At 43.7% G+C, this 18,700-nt stretch overlaps 1 protein-coding gene across 1 annotated transcript in view; it reads right to left on the bottom strand.

Annotated features, from left to right (window-relative positions):
* Positions 1–3,035: 3,035 nt before the first annotated feature.
* Positions 3,036–18,700, bottom strand: part of DNAH3 (dynein axonemal heavy chain 3) — a 166,621-nt gene continuing 150,956 nt past the window's right edge. Inside the window, exons 54-61 of the mRNA XM_064592765.1 lie at positions 17,075–17,319; positions 15,355–15,471; positions 11,637–11,791; positions 10,663–10,830; positions 8,952–9,094; positions 5,980–6,184; positions 5,171–5,308; positions 3,036–3,783 (exon numbers count right to left, since the gene is read on the bottom strand). Of these exons, the coding sequence (XP_064448835.1) occupies positions 3,430–3,783; positions 5,171–5,308; positions 5,980–6,184; positions 8,952–9,094; positions 10,663–10,830; positions 11,637–11,791; positions 15,355–15,471; positions 17,075–17,319 (1,525 nt within the window). The 3' untranslated portion in view covers positions 3,036–3,429. The remainder of the gene's footprint in view (positions 3,784–5,170; positions 5,309–5,979; positions 6,185–8,951; positions 9,095–10,662; positions 10,831–11,636; positions 11,792–15,354; positions 15,472–17,074; positions 17,320–18,700) is intronic.

Genomic DNA, 18,700 nt, shown 5'->3' on the forward strand with positions numbered 1-18,700 from the left:
CATTCCTGCCCCCAACATACACATACACAAAAGTATTTGTGTTAGATAGTTACATAGTTAGGCTATAGTTACCTTATAGCCTATGATCACTTACAGTGCACTTAGGATCTGAAAGGCTCACTTAAAACCATACTGCATTCATTATAAGTATTTTATCTTAACATAATTAGAAGGTACAAGAGCCAAGGTGGCTTTCAAATTATGTCTAAACAAATGGCACAAAGAAAAATCAAAATACAAAGGATTTATACCCCTGCATGTGTGGAGTCCCATGGTAAGTCACATGTACCTTATTATATCGTTCCTTCTGACCTCCAAAGAGGATGAGCATCACCAATAAAGACAAATCTGTATCAATTTTGGTCTTTCTCTCTTCTTTTCCAAAATGGCTTTGTGACCCTCAGAAGCAGCAGATGATAACTTCCTGCCCATACCTAGATTAGGATTCCCTTCTCACTCCGATTGTCTCATTCAAAGTAAACGTTATATTTCAATCCTCAACCCTGCTCCTGTGAGCAGATGCATACCCTCTCATGCTGAGAGTAAGTACTGCAGAGTTTGGCAATGACCTGGAGAACAAATATATCACTGTAGCAATAACCTATGCATATTGAACGCAATTGCAGCTACAGGCCTTTGGTGAAGAGAGACAAGAGAAATTTAAATGTGCTGGCAGTTGTGTTGGCCATTGAGTGAGCACAAACCCTAGCCTCGCTTGAATTGGGAGATGTGAATCTGCTATTCTATCAGTCACTCTCTTCTCTGGTCTCACTGTAGAAGCATCTCCCTGCTCAGAGGTGGTTCTAGTGTTAAAGCATTTTCTCATGCAACATAGGACCTGTGAAATCAAATCAACTACTTTGTCTGACGGTCAACCATGAAACAGTGATCTGTTCTTGCATTGGAGGAAAAACTGGTTCTGCTGGACCAAGTGAGACATGGCTTGCCTGTCTCCTTCCTGGTCCCTTTCTAAGTAACTGAAGGTGATTTTGACTGTGCCACTTTTGTATTTAACTCTGTTGAGTGGAGAAACCACCCTTCCCCCCCCCCCCCAAGCCTCTTACAAAATGGAAGCCCATCTAATTGCTAGCTAGCCTCCTGAGTATTTTCTATGTGCCAGGAACCTTACCTAAATGTGCATTTTATATGCCTAACCTCCTTTGCAAAGATGTATATTCTAATACACAGAAACATAACTGTCAACTTAACTACCAAAACTTCTATATAAGTTATGTTTATAATAGCTTTTTCCCTCCCATTTTCTCTCGAGGCCTATAAGATCTCCATCTTTGTTCTTTTAAAGGCAGAACTTATCTTCCCTAAGTCCCCTCTTCCAATGAAATTTTCTTCTAACACCAATAAGGACTGAAAACTATTAACCCAACAGCTAGATTTTTAAAGAGCAAGGACTAGCTTGGTGACAATGTTTGTCTGATGTTATCTGCTGAGCTATTTATAGGCAGGACCTGCAGCTTCTCACCAAGCTGATCTCTGGCCATTTCTGCCCCAGGACTCCAACCTCTAACTCACCAGGATTTCTGAAGAACATACTGCTCTTTCCCAGGGGGAGACATTAATTACCATATTGGCCCCAGTAGACAATGACCTCAAATTTAGGGCACTTTCTTTTCAAAGTGGAGGAAATTTTTTAAATTACAAAAATTTAATCCAACGTACAGAAACATTCTGTCCCTTGACCCCTGAGGAATGAAACAGTCCGTCCTTGCTTCCCTCAGCTTTTTGTTGCTGAAGCCGGGGGTTAGATAACTAAAATTCAATTGTTCTCTTAGCAACCCCCTCACTGCCTTAAAGCTTACAGTATGACTTAACCAGTCCAAGATTCAGGCATTTGGGATCCTGACCATCTTTCCATCTCACATGACTAACAATCTTACTTGGAATGATAACAGCAGTTTCAGCTCTCTATTCATTCTGATTTTCTTTCCCCCATTGGGGTGTAAAAAAAAAAACAACTTGTCTTTCCCCCCCAGAAAAAAACAAAAAACCATTAAGCAACCTGCAATGAGTTGTATGAGACTGCTCCTCTTCACTGTTTCTTTATTGCCTCCTGGCACGATTTGGAGAACTACCCTTTTGTACTTAATCTCTAGGATCTCTCAGATAATTTGCTGATATCAGAATTCAGGGCTCTTAATTGGAATTTGATCAATTCCATGTTTCCATGAAAAGGTTTCTGGAATATGTTTGTTTGGTTCTCAGAAGCTTCCCACATTCAGGAACAATCGAAGACCTTGAGGACATTTCTTCTAGTGAAGAGGCAGAGAAACCAGCCTTATGTCCTTGCTCAACAATGAACTGACCAGTGGAATGCCCTGAAGGAAGTCACTTAGAGCCAAAGAGCTAAGTGAAGGAGTTAGCTGAGAAGTAAATATATCAAGAATGTGATTTTCATATCCTTCAGGATTCCCTTCTAGCTGGCCCTGGGTGAAAACAGTGATAAACTAGAAATTTTTTGGACGTGGCTGTTGCAGCTACACATTTAAGACTCTACATCATAACACAGCCAAGTTGTTGGCAGGGAGGCGGCATGTGGCAGTGAAAAATGCATGGCTTCTAGAGCCAGACAGACCTTGCCTCAAAACCTGGCTCTGCAATGTGAAAGAGCTGGGTGACCTTAGGCAAATTACATAATCTCCCCGAACCTCCAGAGGGAGAGACTGTCGTACCTACCACAGAGGAACAATCAAGACATCTAAAGGCCCAGGCACAACCCATGGCACGCAGTAGGCCTGCAACAAATACTGGTTCTCTCATGTCTCCTTTCTTCCTGAAATTTCCGTGCATCTGTTGCAGCCTAGTAGAGAAGTATTTGTGTCCCAGTTCTACCACTGATGAACTGTGGAAGCTTGGGCTAGTTATTTTTCTAAGCCCCTGTTTCTGCATCTCTAAAATGGGCATAATAATACCCCACCACATAAGATTATTGTGTAAGTGATTTTCAAATATATCAAAACCTCAAAAAATGAAAGCAGCTCAATCCTCTTTGAACCTGAGACTCTGATGTTAGTGCATAGACACAGAGTAGGAAAGAAGCAATTAAAAGTTCAGTGGCAGTTATAGCAAAACCGACAAGAGAAAACCAAAAAGGGGCTTAGCCAAATGGCTAAAGGTCTAGGTTGAAGAAAGAGTCCCACTGTCGGTGTTCAAATCCAGGCTCCACTATTTTAGTAGCTATCTGATTTGGGAGATCTTACTTACCTTCTCTGTATCATGGTTTCTGCAGCCATCAAATGAGGGTGATGATAATAACCTACTTTATAGGGCTGTTCTGAAATCCTGGCTCATAGCAAGCACTCTATTTATATAACTGCTGCCATCCTCATCATACCAGGTGCCTCTTACGAAAGGAAAGCTAGGCTGTGGTCGAGAACGAAATGCCTTTTATTTTCTGCATTGAGACAGATGCCATTAATTATCCAGCTGGCACAGAGAGGCTACCCCTCGGTTTATCCAGTGCTTCTGGGGCCTGTCTGTTGGTAGTTCAATGGAGAGGACATAGTTGGTGGAGTGGCCTGTGGTAGAGAGGATGCCTCTTCGGGCACTCGTTTTGTAGACTGGACACACATAAATGTTCTGATGCAGAAACATCGCACTTTCCCCAGGTTTCAGCCAAATAATGGGCAATGGGTCATAGAGAATTTTGGGGAAAGACTCCCCAATCTGCTTTGTTTTCCTGTCCCAGCGGGCACCTTCTAAGAAGAGGCCTTTTATGTAGGCCCCATCTTCTGGGCTACTCTCCATGACTGTTTCTTGTGGGGTAACCTGGAAGAGAGGAAGCTGTAAGTTCTTTTACCTGCCATTTCCCTAAATGGGGCAGCATGAAGAGATTAGAATATCTGCTGCAATGCCTGCCTTTCCCACGACACTGGGGCTTCTGTGATAATCCTCCTGCCCTCACACATGGACTGGGCCTGATTGCTAGTCAGCACGCTGACTAGGAATATATATGGTGGGCAGATAGAATGCACTAAAGTAGGAGTCAGGAGGCCACATTAACTATAGCTTAGCAACCTTGCACAGTCCTTTCCCTTTCTGGACCTGGATCTATAAAGTGAGGGGTTAGATTCAGACACACACTGGTGAAGCAGTTCTCTAGTGGGGAGAAATAAAGCCTTGATTTGTAGTTTTCGTTGATGTCTATGGTGCATATGGTCAGTTTCAGGCTATCAATTATGTAATAACCAGCCACAACTGGCTCTGGTGAGTTGACATAAGCCAGCTCCAGCACACCACTATTTAGGTTCAGAGGTGGCAAAGTCAAATTCCTTCAGGTGAGTGCAGAAAATGGTCCAAGTGTAGGAAAACAAGGAGTGGTGGGGATTATGGTGAACCAGAGATCACAAACTCCATTTAAAATCATTCAAATTGTAATCTTTTTGTTATTGTGAATATTTTTCTCGCCTTTACTTCTAAGTACTTATTGCTAGAATAGGAAAAGGCTATTGATTTCTGTATATTTAACCAGTATCCAGCCACCATATCAGTATTCTGATACCTATTACCTATCAGTATTCTGATAGGTGTGTTTTTAGAGTCTTCACGATTTCTAGGTATACAATCATTTCAACATCAAAAAAGATGGTTTTATCTTTTTTCTCCAATGTTTATCCAGTTATTTTGTTACTTTATTGCATTAATTTCAGCTTAACATTGTCTTCAAAGACCATCAAATTCATTTGTAAACTAAATCAAGACCTACGCAACCAGTCTGCAACCTCTCAACAAGATGATCTTACTCCTTTCTCTCCATATATGGACAGAGTGATATTTGATTACTGGACATTCCTTTGACTTCACTCCAAGCAAAGGACTACCCAAGACCAAATGAAGAGTCCTTCCAAAGGAAGAGTCCACCATGATGAATAAACAGTGGGGGAGGATGCTTCAATTTTTCTTGGTATAATGGCGGCAGAGCTTTCCTCTGGGAAGATTCCTTGTATATATATATACAGAGACAAAGCCTTGGGAATCCTCTGATTCTGTCAGGAATAACTTTGGAGCTATTTTAATTTGTGCTAAATACTTAATTTGTACCATCTCAGAAGCATTTGGGCCTTAACACATCCAAATGTTTGGACTCACTAAGAAATAGGCAACATTGCTTTCCCTGGTTGGTCCCATGAGCTGGCCTAACCCAAAGCACCTCTACCTCAAACTCAAATCCGATGTGGTCAATGGGGATGGTGTATTTCCGGGCATAATTCTGAGAGACACCCGTCAAAAAAGACTGTGTGAAGTAGAATCCAGAGATCCAAAAGACCACAGGGGGCCCATGGTCAATCCATTCCTGGAGAGCCACAGAAATAAAAATTCAAAATCAACAACACATCAAAGATAGTTCAAAGGCAGATAATGTAAATGAGTCCCATTAGGAAAAATCTCTTCTCATTTTTCTTAAAACAGGCAGCCCTCTAAGTTTAGCTTATATTTTCCCACTTTTGAAATGCAGGTACAAAGATATATATTTCTACTTTAAGAAAAGCATAGGTGCAAGCTGGTGTCAGGGGTACAACAGAGACTGGCAGGGACTGTAGCAGTGGAAACTATGTGCCTTGTCTAAACCGAGCAACAGCACTCATCTCATAATAGTTGCCATTCAGGAATGCAGGCCCATTGTTTCGGGTCTTCCTTTTTTTTTGCAGTACAAATATCTGGAGTTTTATGTATAATAATTCAATGTTGACATGCTTGCTCAAAAAATTTAAATTACCAGGCAGCCAAACCAAATATATCTATCAGTTGAATCTGGTCCACGAGCCACCAGTTCGTGACATGTATTCTAGTTCCTACTCTTGCCTCTATAGGCTATAATCTTTCCAAAGACTCTGAAAAGTCTCCCCCTGCCCTCTGACCTCAACTCTGGGAAGATTGTCTCTAGTAGATGCTCAGTCCATTTCAGAATGTCCTCTACACCTGAATGAGCATGCCAGGTGCCCAGTTGCCCTGACTCCCAGGTACCTGGAAGAAGGCCAGGCGGGCCAGCAGGTCAGCCACATAGCCCCCAAGTGGCTTTAGTGATGGGTAGGACTTGGCCATCCACATGGCTGGCACTTTACCCACGATCATACTACTGAAGACATCCTCCAGCTCTGAGGACATCAGGACCTGCCCTTTGATAGCTCGGCCAAGATTAATGAGGCTTCCGCGAACCACTTTGGTCAGCCTGCAAGAACAAAGGAGTTGACTCAGCCAGGCTCTCCAGTTTTATTCTATCCAAGTATACTAACTCCAGGTCTCCTTTCACTTTTCCCCTCTTTCAAAGGTCATACAAGTGATATACACTCATCATAGAAAAATTACGAAGATGAGAAGAAAATTAAATCACCCAGTATCTCATTACCTAAAGATAACTTTGATGTTTATCTTTCCAAATTTTTCTATATATAAACATAATTTTTTTTTTATTTGTTTTTCTCTCTTAGCGTATAGGGAGCATCTTTCCAATTCAATAGAGACCTAAATCATCCATTTTTTTTTAAGATTTTATTTATTTATTTGATACAGAGAGAGAGACAGCTAGAGAGGGAACACAAGCAGGGGGAGCGGGAGAGGGAGGAGCAGACTCCTGGCTGAGCAGGGAGCTTGATGTGGGGCTCGATCCCAGGACCCTGGGATCATGACCTGAGCCGAAGGCAGATGCTTAATGACTGAGCCACCCAGGCACCCCTAAATCATCCTTTTTAATGACTGCAGTTTTTATTTAACAATTTCCCTATTGCTGTAACATGTTATTTCTAGGTTTGTTGTCACTGTAAACAACATTGCTAGGAACATCCATCCATATCAATCTTCGTGGAAACTTTTAATGATTTTCCTAGGAACGGTAGAATTTCTGGGTCAAAAGGTAATAAAATTGGGGCACTTGGGTGGCACAGTAGGTTAAGTGTCTGACTCTTGGTTTTGGCTCAGGTCATGATCTCGGGGTCGTGAGATCAAGCCCCATGTTGGGCTTTGCACTGGGCGTGGAATCTGCTTAAGTTTCTCTCTTCCTCTGTCCCTCTACCACACGCGTGTGCTCTCTCCCTCTATCTCTCTCTCTGAAATAAATAAATAAATCTTTTTTAAAAAAAGGTAATACAATTTGAAGGGATTTGATCCATATTGTCAAAGTTGTTATTTTTATAGATTATGAGGTCCATGCCTGAGAAAAGGCAGCTGAAGGGCATCCTGGGAGATGCCAAGTTTGCCTGTCTCTCTCTCTGGCCTCTATGTTATGAGACCTAGCCAATCCCAGAGGGAATTCACCTGAGAGTGCCAAAGAACATGCCACCAGAGAGAACTCGTCATCTCCAAAGACTTTTGGAATCCCAGCCGAAGGGATACGAGAATGATCAAATACAAGAAAGAGATTCCTGGAAGTGTAATCGCTAAATATTCCTATTAAGAGGAATTTAAGGGTCAGACATTTGGTGCATGTGCTTTGCTGAGGAGTCAAGGGGCAAAGTGACCATCTGAGGGATTATACTGCAGATCTGTAGCTATTCCACCTAAAGACCTACTTGTCAGAGCTTTTTCTATTTTTGCAACTATGAGCTCTGCTAGTTTCAAGGTTTTAGCTCCCAGGGAAGGAACATTAGCCCCAGAAGACACAATAATGGCTCCCCTGAATTGGAAGCTGAACTTCACCTAATCATTTCGGGCTTCTCATAGCACTTGGTGAACAGGTCAAAAAAAGTACTGGCGGGGGGGGGGGGGGGTGTGGAATGTAGGAGTATTATTCAATGTGATTAATCCTGACCATCTTTGGAAAATAAGATTGCTGTTACCCTGTTCTCTTCTGTTACAATGACCAGTGGTAAAGGCTAGTGAAGGCCCATGCAACCACCAAGGAGGAGTTCCAGTGACCTTAGAAGAGGGAAGCCATTAGGCTTAATATCTGGATAAATGACAATTATCTCCCACCACACCAAGGTATCTGACTCACAGGAGTGCTGCTGCGGCCTTAGCTCACACCCCATACTTTGCTTGGTTCCCCCATATGGCCTGTTGACTCCTAAGACTGGGAAGGCAAGGAATTTTTAGATGACATTCTTCCAATTCTCTAGTCCTTCAGAGTCAGGGCTGTCCCTAAAACTGAGCGATGACCAATGAGGCAAAATGGAGATAGTAACAGATGAAGAACTGGGAGCAGTAAGAACCTTGGACTTGAAGGCAGAAGTGATGAGTTTTCTCATTTGGCACAGATGGTCTTTGAGAATCCTTTCAGTCTTATTTAGAAGTCAAGTCAAGATGATCTATTGGGTGCTATGCTATATATAGTAATTGGAGAAGTGAGTAGGGCCAGACACCCTTAGCCCCATGGCCAGCCCATAACACCCCTTCCCTACCTCTGTGGTTGGGGTGATGGGATAAACTTCTCTTCTCTCCACCACTTTCTCTGTTCATATTGATTTCACCTATTGGCTAAGTGCACGGGCTCTGGAATCAGACAGCCTGGGTTCAAACTCAGTTCTCTCACTGAATGGCTATGGGACCTGTGCAAATTACTTCACTCTTCTGGGTCTCAGTTTTCTCATCTGTAAAATGGTGGCAGAGGGATTACTAATTGTGCATATTTCAAAAGACTACTATACGGCTGAACGCAAACACAAGCATGGTGCTTGGAGCCATACGTGGCACTAAGGGCTTAAGAAAAGTGGTTCTAACAGTTACTTTTACTATTAGCCTGCTCGGTATTGGTTTTAACCTGACTTTCCAGGTGTCATATGCATGAATGGGAGAGAATGAATAGAAAAAATGATTTTACAGTAGGTGAACACATGCTGGGATGGCCCTTTTGACAGCCCTCCCTATAAGTGGGGCAAGCCGCTTCCTTTGCACAGCAGCCCTTATCAAGCATACACATCTGTTACTGCCCTTGAGATCATACCCCTACACTCCAACTCCCAGGATCCAGGTTCCCAGGATCCAAGTAAGACCATCTGGCCCACCTGTTGAATCTGATGAGCTCCTGTCTTAGGACAGTGTTCATGGATTCCTCATAGACCACAGGGTACAACTTCACAACCATTTCCAGGTCGAAGTCATTAGGAAGCTTGGCAAGTATGTCCTGGGCCAGCTCTTCAATCACTTCCTTAAAGGGCAGACAGTAGAGAGGTGAATGAGAAACAAGGCCTGTGCATTGTGGTTTTGTCTGGGTAAACCTGAACCAGTTCACACTGAGTCTGTATGACCTTCCTGGGACATCTCCCACAGAAGCCAATTCTGCCCCGGGGAAAAGGAGGGCCCTCACCTCTCTACTGGTCTTTGGGAAGGCATTGCCTCTTGGCCCAGAAAGTAACAAAGCAGAGCAATAAGAGCCTGAGGGCTGGGCAGGGAATTCTTGTTCAGCCAGGTAGCCTCAGAGCAGCACTGAACCCTGCTAAACTCCTGTCTTTTAAGGTCAGCCCTAGGAGACCATCTCCCACAGCTCCCTCAGCCAGCGTCTCAGAACCAGCTCATGGTACAGATGGGACTCTTGCTCAGTGCCAGCGACAGGACAGGCCACCTGGGAAGGTAGTAGGCCATTCCTCAGTGTTGAGCAAGAATAGTCTAGGGCAATGGAGTTGGCCAAGTGGAGAGGGGACAGGCCTAGAGGAACAAGGAGTAGGACCTGGCTGTGGGAGAGACAGAGAGCTCGGCCATCCTGTGGATCTGAGAGGCTTGGAACATGCACTTCCTTCCCTCTTCTCTCTTCTGTGAGGGGGAATTTCCATCCCTAAACTGAGACCACGCAGGCTACTTTATCTTCATACCTATTGTCACTTATGGCGCTATGAGCCAAATCAAGAGAAATCCACAGCTGAGGGCGTGAACATGGGTTAGCTCGGAAGGTAGGGAAGGGAAGGACGGGGAAAGAAGAGGACGTGGTGGCATCAGGAGATGGTGGTCCTGGGTCTGGCTCTGCCTGAGCTGATGAACGCTTTGAAGCAGGTCTCTACCTCTCATGCTCATTTCACCCTCATCTGTAGATTGAGGATGGTGGACGGGGTCTGCGCTTTATAAAGTGTGCACTAACCACGAAAGGCACCCAAAATGATTGATTCTAGGTGTTTCCAGGACATGGAGCAAATCATGTTGAATCACAAGGTGAGAAAGTCACTCTCTTCCCAAGTTTCAGCCACCTTTCACTTTTCATTCTTCTCAAGGACAAAGTCTTGGATCAGGCTAATTAGACGCTCTGTAACACTGGCTGATCTTCCTCTTTCCACAAGGAGCCAGCAGGGCCTCAGCGACATCATCTGCGAGGAACCTAATAACTATTTAGCTTTCATTTTCTTTTTTGTGGCTGTCATGACTTTATGGAAATGACATTGGGTTTCCACTTATGGTACTGATGAGCAGCTTTTAAAAGAAATGTTTTTAAGCAAAAGAGATTTAGTTTTAAATATTATGTAAATGGAGTGCAGATGATATATGGGTATAGCAACGAATCATGAGGAGTATCCAGGAGCAGCTGACAATCTGGAAACACTGGTGCTCTTCCAGCTCTGTATCTAAGGATTCTCAGCAGGAAGACCCGGGCACCCATACTCTCCCCTCAGGGGTCTGCTAGACCTCCACTCTTCTGCTTTCCTGGTCATCAGCCACAATCCTGCGTGACCACCAGGTGGAAAACTGCCTGGGAAACAGAACTATGTCTCCTGCCCCACACCTGGTTACCTGGGGGGATTTGCCACTCCCTCCTGCCTGCCTAGGGAGGGTCAGCAGCACCCCTTGAAACAGCTGGTTGGTTTCCTGGTTGTCCTTGGTGATGTCAGCATTCTCGTGGAGGCCAAAGACTTCTGGGTGGGCTGTGATGGGTAGGTTCCTGAGATAGTCGATATAGGACTGGAAAGAAACCTTCAATTGACACAAACCCAGGTACCCTCAGGTCCCAGAGATCACTCAGGGCTTGGCCGGACCTAACCCAAGCAAGAATCACACTGGGTTGGTACCACGGGCCACGCCTGCCCACCACCCCACACACCAACCCCCCCCCCCCCCACACACACACACGGTGAACACATCCCAAGCTCTTCCTCATAGTTTTCTGGGGAGTGAGTATGAAGGCAGAGGTCTGAGTATCTCCCTTCCCACCCCTAGCTTCTCTTTGTTTCCCCCCTGCCCCCCAGTAGTTCTGGCTCTGCATTGAGACAGAACTGGATTTGGATCCTAGCTCTATTGCAAACTAATTGTGTCACCTTGACACCCAGTTTCCTTATTTGTAAATGGGAAGATAAGTCAGGTTACAGAGGACTAGGCCTTGGCATATAACAGGTGCTCAAAAAAAGAAAGCCCTTTTCAATCTCTCGCAGATTTCCTGTTTTCTTTTTCCTGTCTCCTTCTTCCATCCAGTTTTTCTGTCCTTCCCCTTTGAACCTTTGTTTTCAAGTACCAATTTCCAGCCCGTTTACTACTAAGGCCTCATCTTAGCCATCTGTCCCCTTAACCCCCCAAGATGGACCCCACATTTTGAAAAGGCCTTATCTATCAAATGCTCAGCTTTCATTAAACAGTAATAATGTCTCTCTTAGAGGCTTTTTGGAATACTGGAAATAGTTTATGGGCCTAAGTCAGGAAGCCCAAGGCTACCTCTGGGCCCTCCTTACCTACCCTGCAGCCCCTAGCCACATGGGGATTGCCGAACCCCTCACCTGGTAGGAGCCATGAGGAGGGATGTAGTAAATGTCTCCAGGAGCGAGACAGTAATGATCCTCCTCAATTTCCTTGCAGTAGAACGTGGACAGAAGGGACAGCAGGAGACGCCTGTCTTTGTCATCAGTCACTCTGCCTCCATAATTACATTCCCCTGGGGACAACCAACAGGAAGAAGTTGAGCCCAAGGAAGGTCATAATGAACTTGGTCATTAACCTAAAACAGGATTCTCCAGCCAAGGAGCTCTGCTGAGACACAGGGTTGCTGAAACCAATGCTCACCTTAGGATGACACTAGGCCTTTTTGGTATTATGTTTGCTACAAAAATAGTACCTATTCACCTCATTAGAAATTAGGAAGCAGAAATAAACTGAAAGAAATACACTACAATCACCACTAATTCCGCCAGAGGTAACTATGAACATTTAGGCTTCTTCTTCAGCTATGCGGGTGTGTGTATACGTACGTGAAAGGCATTACAGAAAGATGGTTCAGGACAAGCACTCTGGCATGAGACAGTCCTGGGTTCCAATTCCAGCAGTTCCTTATCCATCAAGAAGTAGAGATAATTGCAGTAACCATTTTACAAGGTCGCGGTTAATAAAGCTTATAAAATATTTAGTATAGTGCTTGGCATACAGAAAGCATTCAATTTATCATAGCTATTACAAATATATATATTTATTTATTTTAGAAAATTGAGATTATCCCATACATCCTGCTTTGGGATACTCCACCCCCTTCATTAATATCATTCTCTGAGACTCAGGTTTCTACACTCAGATTTCTACAAAAAGAATTAGGTAATTCTTTGGAAGCCACATCAAATCATTCTCACTAACCCCATGACCCATTTTCTAGCTGGTCCAGATTCCACAGTATGTGGGTGCTACCTGGTATTTCATAGTTATGGACAACGCACTAGTCTGCAGGGAGGAAACACATCTGTGTGTATAGTGTGTGTGAAAGATGGGCTCATTTCCAATCCCAACCATTCCAGGAAGACACAGGTCTACAGACAAGAAATAGGAAGTATGGCCCAAGTTTGGGGTGAGAGGCCTCAGCTTCTCTTGGTTTTGGAGGGGTTTAAATGCCTAGGAGGAGGATCTGGGTGGTTCATTAAGGGAGAAGTAAGGGTCTAAGGGGAAGCTCATACTTCTTGAGTAATTTGAGCCCTGGCAGAAGCTGTCCAGACCATCTAGATTTCTGAGGCTCTTTCTGTGGACTTTTCCAGGCCTTTAGCAAAGCTCAGTTTGAACGTCACAGCCTGTCCCGGCTATAAACAAGTTTTTGATAGCACTATATTAAATATAATAATTAAAATATAACATTAAAGAGACAGTGGTTTTCCCTCACCAAAGTCAGTATGGCAGAGCTACAGGGCAGCCAAGAGGGAACGCAAGTGAGGGTAAATCTCAGGCACAGAGTCATGGAGCACTTCCTTATCAGCAAATTTTCCTTCAGGGTATATCCTTGCAGGCTTTGGGTTTTACGTCTGTTTAGGAAGGTACATTTCTTTATAGCTACTTATATGTCTATTCTGGTAGCAAGAGCAGAAGTTCCTACAGGCATCAGGATGTGCTTTTGTCTCTTCCAAGGTCTCTACTCTCCCTGCTAAAGGGCTGGGGGTATCGGATTAAGAATGTATTGACTTTGGGCCATCTAATTTGATAACCACTGTCCAAAAAATGAGACCTGTCTCTCTGATTAGTGTCAGTACAGAGTTCTAATGATCATCCATATCTGTTGTTTTTTTTTTTTTTCTTTCCTGCCACGCATATAGGCATGTTGCACTTCTCTGGGTCCCTTGCAGGGGCAGGGTGTGGGAGACGAGTTCGTGTGCAGTTAATTCCTGGCACGAGCTCTTCAGTGTTCTCCCTGTGGCGGTATGACACACATGTATGTCCTGAGATGTGGCATCGAGAGTCACTGGAGCTTTTGCCAGCCGTGCCCCTGATAAATAATGACAATGAGCACAGACCTTGCCAATTCACAATGGACATGTAGAGAGGGCGAGAAATGGACCTTTGAAGTCTTACACCCTTGAGATGCGCAGATTGTTGATTATCTCAGCCTAACTAGTCAATCCTGACGGGAATAGGTGGGAAGTGAGTATCCTCATGCTGGCTGACACGGTTGGGGCAGGTCGCTTTATGATCTGCTGACAGTCCAATACCTAAGACCATACCCCAGGGCAAGGATGCATTCATTCTGCATTCTGAAGAAGAGCACTGGCATGTGCCTCTGAATGGCCTGAAGTGATAGGAATAGGACTCACTTCTTTAGAGAAGTTCTAATAGCCACCGACCTTATGTTGTGTGTGTCACTTGGGGTTTTGTTGCAGGGGACAGTGTGCTGAATTAAGGTCTGCGTGACCTCTTACAACTGAACTTAATTACTCTAAAGCAAGATTTCTCAATCTTTGCGCTACTGACATGTTGCACTGGATAGTTCTGTGTGGTGGGGGCTGTCCTATGCATTGTAGGACAATGATGCGTGTTTAGCAGCATCCCTGGCTTCTACCCAGTAGCACCTCTATTTAGTGGCGACAGCCAAAAATGTCTCCAGACATTGCCAAATGTCCCCTGGGGGGCTAAACTGCCCTTGGTTGAGAACCACTGCCCAGAGGCCTCAGTCTCACCAGCTATGAAATGGGGTAACTAACGTGAAGCTCATAAGGTTGCTATGGAGACTGGATGTGATGACTGTGTATATAGAGTGCCTGCCGCATGATCGGGGAACATATCCAGACAAACTCCTTAACATATGGAGCTAAGGAAGAAACTTGTGTGTAATCTTGAAAATGCCCAGGGTTTTCCTACTAAGATGCATTTTGACCTTTGGCCATGGTATTCCACTCACTTAGCCTGTCTATAGTTTATCTCCTATCTCTGGGGTTACATGATGTGTTCCTTGAGGGAAGCAACCAAGTTTTACACATTTACATTCTTCCATATTATGTACTAGTATATATTGGGTGACTAATAAAAGGTCACTGATAGACTGCTTTAATACAAAATAGCAAGTGCTGTTTTCACCTCAGGGAACCTCTGTTGGGATTGCTCTCCTTCTTCCTTCCCACGGCCTACCCTACTTTCTTCTTCCACTTATAAACTCCTATTCATCCCTCAAAACTCATCCTTTATGCCTTCAGGAAGTTCTCCATGATCATCCCCTACCCCATCCCTGAGATTTAATCATTGTGCTACCTTTCTACTTCATAAATATTTCTCTTGTTGAACTTACCACTGTATTGTCTTTTATTTCTTTTTAAAAGCATTTTTTAAAAAAGATTTTATCTATTTACTTGAGAGAGAGAGACAGAGAGAGTCCAAGTGCGGGGAGGGGCAGAGGGAGAGGGAGAAGCTGACTCCCTGCTAAGCAGAGAGCCCAATACGGGGCTCGATTCCAGGACCCCAAAATCATGACTGAGCCGAAGGCAGATGCCCAACCAACTGAACCACCCAGGTACCCTGTCATTTATTTATATATATATGTATATATTTTCTTTTGTAGACTGTGAGCCACTTGAAGGTAGGAATTGTATCTTAGTTTTTTACAATATCTGGCATGGTGACCAGCATTAGTAAGAGCTCAATGTTAGTTGAAAGAATGAATGAGTGAGTAAGTAAATGAATAGAGATGGGATCAGAAGAGTAGAAGGGTGGAGAATAATACTGGAGATTTATAACTGCAAAGCTTCCTCCCATAAATACCTGTTAGGTAAATTAGAGCATCAAATGGCACCTCCTTGCAGTCATTCAGAAACATCTGGATCTGCCGCATACTAATCCTCAGGTCAGATTCATTGAATTCATAAGGAATATTCCAACCTGCACAAAGCATGGAAGAGGCTTCAGTGCCAAGAGCTCATAATTTCCACTCAGACATTGAGCTGTAGAGTTAAGCATCATTATGGATCAGGAGCCTCTTTTAGCCCCATGAATATCAAGCACCAGGCCAACTATTAGCTTTGACATTTACTGCCAACATGGGAGCCATTCTGCCTGAGAAAACATCCATTCTAAAATCAATTTCCTTATGCATCTCCCCATTTGTTAAGGTGGATGTTAATATCATGGGATTTGTGGAATGAGAATTATTCACCCTGGCTGGTATACTGTGGTAATGCACGGAGTTCCAAAAATAACACTAAAGCATAGCTAGAGAGCAGTATCTATGATTAGGCAACAGAACTAAGTCAGCTTTGAGAATTCCCCTCATTGTGCTCATGGGAAAATGGGATAGCCAACCTTGAAGAAACTATTGCTTGCATTTTCAAGGGTATAGTGATAAACGTCCAGTGGGTCTGGGAAAGGGGCACAAATGCATGAACTAACTGGGCGTGGTGGGAGACAGCAGGGTATGGTCGGATCTGTGTTCAACAAAGACATTTAATTTCCTCCCGAACATTTATGTGCAAATAAAAAATATAACAAAATAATGAAATCCGTGGTCTGGCACACAAAACACAACTGGCCAGTTGGTTTGCAAGCCAAACTACTACGTAGATTTTTGGAAATCTGATGTGGGTGGAAGAACAGTGGTGCGAGAATGTGGTGTATGAAACTCAGATGCAGGGGGATGTCCCCCTCCCCCCAGCTGTTTCATCCCTACACCCCTCAGTGGAAGGGTCAGGTGGTCTGTGGAGCTATGGTGTGATGGTAGAAGGAAAGAGGTTGCTCAGAGAGAATCACCAAGAGGACAGTTTGCCTCCTTATCTAACCCAAAAGAACAGCTGAAAATACATTGAGGTGGGTCATTTCAAGGCTATCGAACAAAATCAGAGGCAGCCCAACCTTAAAACCAAGTGGATGTAGAATCTGTATTTAGCAATTTGATGTTCTGCTCTAACAAGAGGATTAAGTTAATATAAAGTATTAAATTAAGTTAGGCCATGGATAGGTTACATTAATAATGAAATTTATTTTTATTTTTTCAGGAAGAAGCACAAATGTCCAGGTTGTATTTCTTTCATTCTTATGCACATTTGTAGAGAACTACTTACAATGTCATAAATTAGCTGGTGACAACTCCCTGGGGGAGTAGGCACGGGGGACAACTCCGGAGGGACAACTCCCTCGTGCCTAAGATAAGCAAATACCCATCAAAGGGAAGGGCCTACAATCTTCTCATCAACGTATTACTTCAGTAATTAGGAGACCTCTGATTTTGGAGCGTCAGCTCTTTCCCTGACATTGATAGTGACCTGGTTATAGGGGCTGCCAGATTTATTAAGTAAAAGTACAGGACAGTCAGTGAAATTTAAATTTCAGATAAACAAATCATGCTTAGTCTAAGTCTGTCCCAAATACTACACAGCATATACTTACACAGCATTTTACTGGCAACCCTCTCTGAGTACAAACTCGAACACATACCTGTATCTGTGTGTGGTCTGGGCCCCAGCAGCCCAGGGGCACTATCACCTCTTACCTAGGGGTCCGAAGTTTCTCCTCTCTTGAACAATGGCATGGAAGAAACAAAGGCCAAATAACAGCTTTTGCCACATGATTGCCTTTGTGCAGCTTTGGAAGAATAGGGGGTCCGAGATGGGGTCATTGAGGTAGGAGCGCAAAAGGTTGGCCCGGAGCCCTTTGGGGGGCTCATTGGTCATTTTGATCCCATTTTGGAGGATGCTAACTGGAAATTTCTCTGATGGATAGCTGGTTAACCAGAGTCTGGAAGAACAACAGACCTAAACTAGTTAGAACAATGCAATAAGTTATACAGAAAAACAATAACAAAAAATCATAGCCACCGTGTATTAAGCACTACTAGATGCCAAACCCCATGAGAACATGTGTCCTTCCTTCACTTGAATCCAGGGTGGCTGTGTGAAGGGATTAGCTATCCCCTTGTACCAGTGAGGAAATGGAGGCATGCAGAGGTCACGTGGGTTTTTCAAGGACAAAATACTTAGAAGCAACTGACAAAGGCCCTCTCTTAAATGCCACACCACATTCCACCCACCGCTAGACTACCTGAGCATCTGTGATGGCCAGATACTATCCCTGGCACCCCAGGAGTCCAGGAAGGGAGAGAAGAGGCCATCAACATGTAGCTTGAGGCCTGACTTCAGGCTGCAGTTAGGTGGTGTTTAGCTCATACCTTGCAAACCAACACCATGTTATAGCATAGTTTTGAAGTAGTTGCCAACTTTTAAAAATCTAGGGCTTTTTTTTTTTTTTTGGAATTCTAGATTCCCACCTTCCCTTGAAAATAATCAGAAAATCCGATCACAAGGGGCCTGCCTTCCTGTATGGCAACAGCCACTTGGTATTAGGCAGTCACTGCTCTTCTCTAAAGGGCACGGGCTTCTAGTTCACCACCGTCGCCACATCTCTCCATTGATGTCGGACAGCAAGGCTGACTGCCCGTGATGATTGCTAGCATAGTGTGGGAACTGCTAGATCCCTTGTGCCTGTCCTCTTCACTCATGTATGTTATATTCCTGGGTCCTGGAGGCACCTGAGGTAACGACTTTTGGGTTAGGACCATAGTCTAGAGGACCTTAATATCAGCATGAATAATTTTTTGTTCATTGAGTGTGTCACTGACGGTATTTAGTCAACTCATCATCCCGAACTAGATAGAATTCCTGAAACTGATGGATCTCCCTTAAAATCTTCCATGAATTTTATATGAGTCTTTCATGAATACAATAAACTATGGCCTAATCTGGCTTTGTAAATAAACACCAAACACTTTCCTGTTTTCGGGCAGACATGACTAAAATGAAAATAACTAGCAAGCTTTGTGGCCTAGGACAGGAGTTGGCAAGCTTTTCCTATAAAAGATCAAAGAGTAAATACTGTAGGCTCTGCAAGCCATATGGTCTCAGTCACAGTGGCTTGTAATGTGAAAGCAGTCATAGACAGTGTATGAATAAGCATGGCTGTATTTCAATAAAACTTTATTTGTGGACACTGAAATTTGAATTTCATTTAGTTTTCATGTGTCATGAAATATTATTCTTGTTTTTTTTTTTTTTTCCAGCCATCTAAAAATGTATAAAATTCTTCTTAGCTTACAAGCTAAGCAAAACAGGTAGCAGGCTGT

This window comes from Mirounga angustirostris, unplaced genomic scaffold, assembly GCF_029215605.1.
Source record: "Mirounga angustirostris isolate CCGP_5_RB_7025 unplaced genomic scaffold, mMirAng1.0.hap1 SCAF_5, whole genome shotgun sequence".
Classification (NCBI taxonomy): domain Eukaryota; kingdom Metazoa; phylum Chordata; class Mammalia; order Carnivora; family Phocidae; genus Mirounga; species Mirounga angustirostris.